This window comes from Neophocaena asiaeorientalis, unplaced genomic scaffold, assembly GCF_003031525.2.
Source record: "Neophocaena asiaeorientalis asiaeorientalis breed wild unplaced genomic scaffold, Neophocaena_asiaeorientalis_V1.1 scaffold629, whole genome shotgun sequence".
NCBI lineage: Eukaryota > Metazoa > Chordata > Mammalia > Artiodactyla > Phocoenidae > Neophocaena > Neophocaena asiaeorientalis.
The window spans coordinates 7,881,682-7,891,235 of NW_020175468.1; the positions used below are offsets into that span (position 1 = coordinate 7,881,682).

General features: G+C 53.5%; 1 protein-coding gene across 2 annotated transcripts; it reads right to left on the minus strand.

Moving 5' to 3' along the window:
* Nucleotides 1-1,296: 1,296 nt before the first annotated feature.
* On the minus strand, nt 1,297-9,525 carry TIMM50 (translocase of inner mitochondrial membrane 50). Of its 2 annotated transcripts, XM_024768233.1 has the most exons (13): nt 9,359-9,525; nt 8,210-8,798; nt 7,925-8,050; nt 7,117-7,279; nt 6,556-6,587; nt 6,319-6,340; nt 4,806-4,864; nt 4,594-4,713; nt 4,086-4,190; nt 3,878-3,976; nt 2,741-2,897; nt 2,294-2,400; nt 1,297-1,506 (listed from the first exon to the last, which is right to left on the minus strand). In XM_024768233.1, the coding sequence occupies exons 2-13, from the start codon at nt 8,315-8,317 to the stop codon at nt 1,405-1,407; spliced, it is 1,200 nt and encodes a 399-aa protein (XP_024624001.1). In that variant the 5' UTR covers nt 8,318-8,798; nt 9,359-9,525; the 3' UTR covers nt 1,297-1,404. The 2 variants fall into 2 exon arrangements, with proteins under 2 accessions (XP_024624001.1, XP_024624000.1); XM_024768232.1 differs by lacking the exons at nt 7,925-8,050; nt 9,359-9,525 and having other exon boundaries at nt 8,210-8,350.
* Nucleotides 9,526-9,554: the final 29 nt, after the last annotated feature.

The following is a 9,554-nucleotide window of genomic DNA, read 5'->3' on the forward strand; positions in this document are numbered from 1 at the left end:
GCTGAGACAGCCAGGGGGCAGGCGACTGCCAAAATGGTACAGGATATTTCAGTCTGGGAAGAACCAACATGGCCTGGTAACAATAAGCCCCACTGAATATACATGCAGCCTGAGCATGAGCTGTCCCATTTACTCCTCGCAGCCACTCTATTACAATGGGTATTATCATCGCCCCCATTTTAGAGATGAGGAAAGGGAGGCAGAAAGGTGCTCCCAAGGTGCATACAGCTACCATCTGAGTGCCTACCTGGGGGACCTCACTCAGCCTTCAAGCCTAGCCTATGAGGTAGGTACTATTATTTCACAGACGTGGAAACTGAGGCACCGAGAGGGGAAGTAACTTGCTCATTTGCTTGTGATCACACAAGTCAGGACGTGGCATAGAGCTTGGATCCGAACTTGGATTTGGGTTTATAAAAGTCTGGAGGGACTTCTCTGGCGGTCCAGTGGTTAAGACTCCGCGTTTCCACTGCAGCAGGCTTTGATCCCTGGTCAGGGAACTAAGATCCCATATGCTGTGCTGCTGCGCGGCCAATAAAAACCAGTCTGGAACTCAACACTCTTAAATAATACCCAAACGTGCTGTCCATTGCAGGAGCCAGTAGTCACATGCAGCTATTTAATTAAAATGAAACAAAATTAAAAATCTCATCCCTCAGTTACCCTTGCCACATCTCAAGTACTCAATGGCCCCATGAGGCCACTGGCTGCTCTACTGGACAGTGGAGATACATGACACGGGGTACACACCGCGGAAAACTCCACTACAGAGTGCTGCTACAGTCTGTTTTGGTTAGGAGCCAACATTTTTAAATTGGGAGATTTAATATAACCACCCCTTTCCTGGCTTCTACTGAAAAAGCAGATCAAGCAACTCTAGGCCCACCTTCCCACAGGGCCATGGCTGGCAGAGCTGAGCAGCAGCTGCCCTCGTGAGATGGGGTGGGGCAGCCTCTGGTCCACCGAAGCCCCATGCGCCCACACTTCACACATTTACACAGCAGCCTGGCGGCTACCTGTATTTCAACCCACAGTGCCGTCCTCTCTTTTCCATAGGGAATCTGGGGCCAAAGAGGGAGATGCACTTTCACAGACCACGTGGCACATGGGAAGACACGGCCAGGGCAGGGCCCTACACAGGTTTTCGGATTCCCAGGCCAGAGTTAAAAACCAACCATCACCCACCAGAGTGCCCTTGCTGCTCGGCAGCTGATCAGCCACTGTGGAACGACCCCCCAAAGAGTCCCACACTGCACCCTGATGCCCCCATCTGGAGACTCTCCGGACACAGCAGTGTGGCGTCTGGGATGAACTTTATTGGACATGTGGTTGGCCAAGCCGTGGTCTGGGAGCACTGGGCCTGGGGCCCAGAACCCAGGCACTGAGTTTGAGGAGGCCCAGAGGTCAGGGCTGTTTGGAGCGAGGCCACAAGCGGCTGGTAAGGGAGCCAAAGAAGAGGTTCTGCTTGCTGGATTTGGAGAGCTCAGCCAGGCGCTGCTGCTCCTCCTGGAGTTGGGGGCAGACAGAGTGGGAGAGTCAGCCCAAGGGCCACCTTCCTTAAACCTTTGCCCAGCCCAGACACAGGATGCACCCAGAACCTAAGGACCCAGTTCAGACACTGGCAAAAGCCAGCTTTGAGCCACAGAAGCCCAGACTCAAATCCCAGGGGGCCTGTCCCCTGAACCCTGGGAACCTAACCCAGGCCCTACACTGGACTACAACATGTTACTCCCTAAGCCCCCAGTGCCCAGTCTTGAGCCCTAAGACCCCTGTCTGGATGCTGAGGGACCCCAGGCCCAAATCTCCAGGGATTGCTCCTTTGGGTACTCAGGAGCTCTAGCCAGGAACACAACCCCAAACTCAATCAACCTCAGCCTAGACTCCTCGGAATCTCTTTCTCAGACTCAATTCATATTCTTATCCCCACTTACAAATTAGAGGATCACAGGTCATCAGAACTCCTTGCCCAAACCCTTGGGCCAAGTGTCCAAGGATCCCTCTTCCCAGACCTGATCCAAACCCCCACCCCACAAAATACCAGGACCCCCAGACCATCAAGGCCTCTGGACCTATCTCAAATGCTTGGCGTTTCCTGCCTCCTGTGCTCAGCGCAGGCTGCAGAATCAATTCGCCCCTCATTAAAGGCCCCCTGGGACGGGTGGTGTGAAAGAGAAGGCAGTTGCTCAAGGTCACACAGCGGGAGTGGAGACAAGCTGCTCCAGGGCTCCGCCTTCAAGAGCCTGGGGAACTGACGGTGACACCCCCCACCCACGCTGGGAAGCTGAGGACTCACCTGCTCCAGCCGGCTTTGCCGCTGCTTGAAAGCCTCCAGTGGGTCTTCCTCCAGGGCATAGTGCTCCAGCACAGTTCGGACATCCTCCACACCATTCAGAGCTATGGCTGTGGGGATAGCAGGTGGGGGTCAGCCAGCTGATGGTCAGAGGGAGGCAGGGCCCGCAAGGGTAAAGGTCAGACCGGGGTGGGGTCAGAGCTACGTGGAACATTTCTCAGCATTCTAAAAGGGATTCCCCTGAATATTCCCAGGCACCCCCTAAACATTCCAGAGAAGCATCCCAAACATTCTAAGAAGCTTCTAAAAACTGCAAGATGCTCATGGATCTCCCGCATCGCAAGTCCCTGGTTTCATATAAAAAACAAGCCAGAATCAAGCATCTTATCATTCCTCTTGAATGTCAAGGGCTCCAGGGTCAGAGGCCAGGAGGTCAGGGGTCAGCCTCACTCTTCAGGAAGGCAGATAGGTCCAATAAGACCCGGTCATCGGAGTTGCCATTCCAGGGCCGCAGGGCGACACCGTTGTAGGGCTGTAGGCGGAAGGCTTCCTTCTTGCAGTCCACGACTACTACTCGGGCTGGGTCCCGATTCAGACACGAAATGTCCTGGAAGTGGGTGACAGGTCAGGTCAAGGCCCGTGCTCCTTCCCTTCCCACTAGGAACCCACAGAGGGAGAGAGAGGCGGACAGAATACACATGCACTTGGTATCACACACTGGGATCATCACGACACGGCCTCCCGAAGACCAGGCTGGGATGAAGACATCAAACCTAGCAGGGAGCAGAGGAGCTAGTCACACAGATTCCTAGACCCAGGGCCTGGTGTTCAGGCAGGCTGATTTGGAGGTTCCCTGGGGAGGGAGGTGGGCACTTGTATATTTAACCACTGCCCCAGGTGATTGTGACAAGCTGCACGTTTGTAAACTTCTCACAGATAGAGGTGCTGACTGATCCACAGCAACACACAGGGAGTCACACAAAGACAGGTACCCAGACAGACCCTTCAAGACCCTCAATCACAGCCCATGTCCTTCTGAACCTTGAAAAACTACACAGACCCCCAGACCCACCAAGACACAGTGAGAAACCCAACAGACACCAAGACCCATGGATACCTGGACAAAGACCCACAAAGAAGCCCATTCACATCCCCACAGACTCCTGGACCCCTGGATATATCACTGGTCACAATAACAGACCCCAAGTCAAATTCCAACACAGTCTCATTTAAACTATTATAATTACATAGTCCCAGAGACACTCAGCTCCAGATACAGAGACAAAAATCCACTTCCAAATGTCATGTCCCTACCCCGTACTCCCAACTGTTTTCTTTGGAGAGACCCCATTTTCCCCTGCTCCCACTCCCAGATTCCGGGACAGAGAAAAGGGCATAGAGGCCCAGCCCAGGCTGGCGGCAGGCTAGTGTCCTGCCAGAATCAGACCTGGGGCAGAACCGGAAGCAGCCGGTTGCTTCTCAACCAGAAACAGGTTGAGGCTGGGGTCAGAGCTAGGTCCTCTTTCCTTTGGGAAGTGCCAGCCCTCCCCCAAATCCCAGAGCCCCACCATGGCCCCCACATGGCACCTTAACGTGGTGCCCATCCATGTATCTCGTGGCGTCCCGGAACAGGCGGTAGGAGATGAAGCCATGGGGGTCCACGCTGTCGATGAGTGGAAAGGCAGTCTGGGGGGTGGGGTCAGGGGGAGAACAAGGTCAGGCTGAGCCTTGGCCCTGCAGCTCTCCCTCACCTCCTGCCACATCGACCATCCCGCCCCTGCCCCGGGGGCCTCACCATGCCAGTCTCTGATGTAAAGATGACGATTTCATACAAAGGGGCGAGCTGTTGGAATAAGGTCTCGATGCCTGGACGCTTCTTAAACCTCCAGCCAGTGGCCAGCTGGAAAGGCAGTGAGAACAGTGAAACACTGAGACCCGGAGGTCCCTGTAGCCCCAAGAGGACAAAGACCCAGTCTCGGGGGATTCCCGGAACCAGAATGCTCTCTCCATCTCTGTGGCTCTCGGACGGGTTCAGGAGTACATGGCTGTGACTGAGGGTCTAGGAGTATGGAGGATGTGACTCCCCTATGGCACTTACTGTGTGCCAAGGCACACTTACAACCACCTCCGGGCTGCGGAGTTGCACAGTTGAGGGAAGCAAGGCAATGAGGGGTGATACCTCTTCCCCTGGATCACAGAGTGGAACTGGGGCCTCCAGAGTCTATGCTCTTAACCACATCATCACAAGCCGGCCACCCAGCACTATCTGGTGTCCCTAACCCGCTGCCTTCCCCAGGACACACCGACCACTCAGGATGCAAGAGGACGCCAGTGAGCTCCAAGACCAGTGTGTATGGTGGTTGGTAGTACGGCTCCCGCAGAGGGTCTGGGAGAAGGCAGGGGCTGGTGGGCTCGATGATCATCTGTGAAAGAGAGATGTAATGGGGGCACTCAGACAAGGAGGCAGGAGGCTGGGGGTGAAGGGATAGGGACTGGGCCCAGGGCTCCTGCTCACCTGTCTATAATCTTTGAAATATTTGTATGTCCGGCGCAACTGCTGTACCAGAATTGGATCTAGGAGAACACCAGGGCACAAAGGGATTCCAAGATAAGCCACTGCTCAACCTCCTGGACAAACCAGGGGTTTATTTATCTACCAGATACAAACAGGTCTACATACCCACCTGGTTTGAAACAGCTCACTTCCGAGTACAAAGATAAAAAGCAATGACATATCTAACTGCCAGGTAGGAACAAACGTTTTTATTCACCTGTCAAGTTTTAATCTGAATACTTATATCCACACACCACCCCAGGTATAAAACAGAATGCTTACACTTAAATCCCACATACATATAAATAAATCTGCTGACATTATGCCAGTATATTTAGTCCATTTTGAACCTCTAGGTTTCCAGATGTGCCCACTTTAATCAAGTATGTGAAATCTAGTTAAGCCACGATAAACATACACACGTCTGTACACTTTAAACTAGTGGTTCTCAACTAGAAGCAGTTTTGTTCCTCGCTTCCCAGAAAATTTTGCGATGTCTGGAGACATTTTTGACCGTCACAGTACTGGCATCTAGTGGATAGAGGCCCAGGATGCTGCTAAACATCCTACAATGCATAGGACACTCCCCTACAACAAAGAATTATATGATCTATAGTATCAGAATGGCTGAGGTTGACAAATCTTGGATAAATGAATACACCATATCCAGTTTAAAACAGAAATCTTACATGACTACCTCCTTCAATACAATATTTTTAGTGCAGTTAAACTGTCTGTGGGCCTGCCTTTTTGAAACCAAAATATCGAAACACCACTTAAGCTAATAAACACACACACTTTAAAACTACAAGTTTACCTGCCCAACATAAATCAGTATACTGCCTTCTTTAAACCAGTATGATTCTACATCTGCCCAGTTAAAACAGCATACTTACCTACCTGCCTAGTTTAAAACAATCAATGTACTAACATGCCAGTTTGCAAACATCCCTACCACAAGTGGCTTTCTGGACCTACCAATTTTATATTTCTCTTGGGAGGGACCAGGTGTGATAGAATTAACAACTACTTTCTATTATCCAACTTGTCAGAAGCTCCCTAAGAGCTGGTTAATCATAAGGGGGAGGAAGGAAGGAGGCATTGTTTCGGAAATGAGGAGTTGGATGGGGTAGGGACCTGGTGGGAAAAAAAGAAGCTGTCATAAAGAAGGGGGTGAGGGGCTGCAGATGCTCAGATCTAAGGCACAGGAAGTCATGTGTCTGGCGATAGAAAGCCCAGTTCTCCCCAAGCACTCCCACCCACCTAGGATTCCCCTCCCCCATCTATCTGTCCCTGACCATCTGCTCTTGGGCTGAGGGGCCAGGGAAGGGGACTGGAGTTTTGTATGCCCCTCCCCCCAAGCCATCCAGCTGCTGACTCCCCTACCTCCCAATGGAGGGGTGGGGGAGCACCAAATGGGGAGGGCACAGTAGAGAGGGTCAGGGGACCCCAGAATCTGCGCTTGTTCACTCACCGTTGTCGAATTCATCGGGAATCTGGGAGGTAGAGAGAAAAATGGAGGGTTTGGGATGGCAGAGGCAGAACCCCATCACACCCAGAAAAGGAATCTCCAGGGCCCTGGGAAGAGTAGGCAAAGGTCCCTGGGAGGGAGAGATTCACCCCAGACCAGAAATGAGCCTGAACAGGCCAAGTGGGAGAAGACCCACAGGATGTGACCCCTGGTAAGGCTCTAGGTCTCTCTCCAGCTCACCTTGGCACCATTTTCATCCACAGAGTTGTTTCCTGTAAGGCAGATAGTGGTGAATGAGAGGACTGAGGATCCAGTCTCCTGGGTTTTACGGAAGGAAAAGGGCAGGGGGCCTAGCCTCCTGGGTCTGAGGGAAGCGGGCTAGAGCATCATGGCCTCCTGAGAGAGAGGAGGGGGCTGGTAGCCAGGATACCTGGGCCTCTGAGACAAGAAGGGCTGGGGCAGAGTCTCCTGGGTCTCTGAGGAATGAAGGCACTAGGGGGAAGGTTGGAGTTTTGGGTGCTGAGGGAAGAGGTAGCTTATGGGGGTGGGCCCAGCCTATCCTTCCTTCTCTTCCAATGGACTCCCCATAGCTTAGTGCAGGAACCAACTAGAAAGAGTAGAACGTTGAGTAGAGAGGCAGTAGGGAGACTTCCCTCATTTCCAAATTCTAGTTGGCTGCCCTATTGAGGGAGGAGCCAGGGAATGAAGACGGGTGAAGCTCTTAGGGGAAAGAGGGGGAAGTTCCCAAGCAGAATAGTGGGCCAAGAGAACAAAACTGGTGGGCAAGGATATGTTCCTCACCAAAAATATAGATGACGCTCACGGTCCCACCAGCCCCGAGCAGCCCAGCAAGCCAGAGTGCGACTTTTTTGGCATAGCTGGGACCCTCCGAGTTCCTCTGCTGCTGTGGCCCCTGGGTCTGGGCCTTAGTGCCTGCTCGGCTCCCAATCTCTGTAGCCTGCAACTGAAAGGGGGTAGGTTGGCCAAGAGAGGAGAGAAAGAAGGTCAGGGTGGTTTGGGCACCCTGGTCTGAGAAGAATCGAGGTTGGGAGCCAGGAAGCAACCACCCACATGGCCTCCAGGTGTTGTGTGCCTGGAGGGGCAGGCAGGAGACTGGGTCTCTCAGAAGGGTCAAGAACTAAACTGTCTGGCGCCAGGATCCCAGGGGTTCAAGAGTTGACAAGCTCTGGTGCCCGGGATCCCAAAAGCAAAAGATTGGAGGGCCTGGAGCCGGAAAAAGCTGGGCAGGGAAATAAGATGAGGGAGCCTAGCTGAACACTGGGATTCCTGGAGCAAGACAATGAAGGACACTCAAGGGGATAGGACGGAGAGTTAAGTCCTCCGGACGCCTGGGGCTCACAGTAGCGGGGTATGGACGGGGAGAGAATGGAAGCGGGGCCGGAGGGGCAATCGCTTGCTGGGGCTTAGGGCACGGAAGTAATGGACCCGGAGGTCAGAATGACTGGGTCTCTGTCAAGATGGAGGCAGGTCAAATCAGAAGCCCGAACATCTACCTCACCACCACCACCACCACCACCACCGCGGGGGAAATACCCGCAAGGCCAGGCTGGGACTCCAGCGTCCCCGGATCCTCCCCTTCAAGTATTACCTGAACAGTCACTGAGATGGGGGAACAGATGACTCCCCTCCCCCGGCGCCCACGTGCTGTCGAGGAGGTGGGGTCCAGAGGACGCACTTGAGCCCCCAAGCATCTAGCCCGGGACGCAAGCGCTGCCTACCCCGGGAAGCGGGGAAGAGACCCAAAATGCTGGCGGTGTTCCATTCAGCACCCTGAGGTGCTGCGTCCCAGAACCTCCGGGCGGCGGAGGTCCGCCTGGAACTCCAGGAAGGAGCCCCAGCACCCGGAGGCCACCCCCACCCCCACCCCGCTCACCTGGTCCGGGGCCCGAGGGGGCGGCGTCGCGAGCCTCGCGCACAGCCCCCGCGCGCCTTGCCGGAGCCCGCTCCGCAACCGCAGAAACGGCCCCGCTGAGGCCGCCATCTTGCGCTGACGCCACGCTACCCCGCCCCCTCACTCTCTCCCCGCCCCGGGCCGGGGCCGCGGCCAATGGGTGGTGCAGGAGAGGGGCGGGTGGACGGAAGCCCGAGAGAGACAAAGGGCTGCGGGCGCACTGCCGCGGGCACTCCAACTAGGACTGGGAGACAGACGGCACCACGCCCCCCTCGCGCCGGACTGCGTTCCACCGCCCACGCCCCAGGTCGGCGCCGGACACCCATTGCTCCGAGGTGAAGCGGAAGCCCTAACGGAGGCAACCTGTGGCTGCGTGATTTGTCCTAAAACCTGAAAGCCACCTTCACACACGTTCTTACTCACGTGCGGCCCAGAGGCCTCATCCGTCTTCCTTCCCATTCTCCGAACCCTTATCTTGCCCCTCCTCCCGTGAGCTTCTTAAAATGGGTCTGGAAAACCAGCCAGTTTCATGGAGGTTCAGCCAAAAGAACAGCTGCCCGTATCTGGCGGACTCGGGGTATTAAGAGGAAATCCATGAATTAGAGGCTACAGGAACCACGATGAATCTTCCTCAAATTATTTTGAGAGGAAAACAAGTCTGATACTGTTTATGTAAACTTTAAAAACATGTAAATCACCACACAACATTTAGGAACATTTACTAATGTAGTAAATGTACAAAGTCAGGAAAAGACAGGATTCAGGGTGCGGTTACTTCTGGAGGGGAATGGACTGGGTGTGCTGCTCGAGTGGGTCCTTACTATCCGGTACACATATGGTTCCTATGCTGGGTGGTGGGGACATGGGTGCTCCTGACATACCTTTTTAAACATCTGAACTATTTCATAATACAGTTTATATTACATTTGTAAAGAGACATGTGAATATCAAATGAGGAAAGTGAAGGAAGGTCAAGTACTAAGCCCACTCTCCACACTGCTCCCCATCCCCACGCCCTTACACAAGCTACAGCAGTTCTGGTGTCACTGCTATGTGGGCTCAAGAGAAAAAACTATCAAATGCTGTAACCTGCACCAAAGGAGCAATTTAGGCTTCCTGAGGGATACTCACTGATTTTCACTTAACTCGAGCATGAGTAAGATGTAACTTGTCAATCACATGGCAGGCTCTGTTCTAATAATCTCTTTCCAATGTCTTAAACATTCAACAGCCCTCTGGAGTAGAGAGTATCATTTTCTGGATGGGGAAACAGGCTTTTGTAGGACTGTTATTTGCCTAAGACCACACAGCGTGGAAGTAAGTGGGG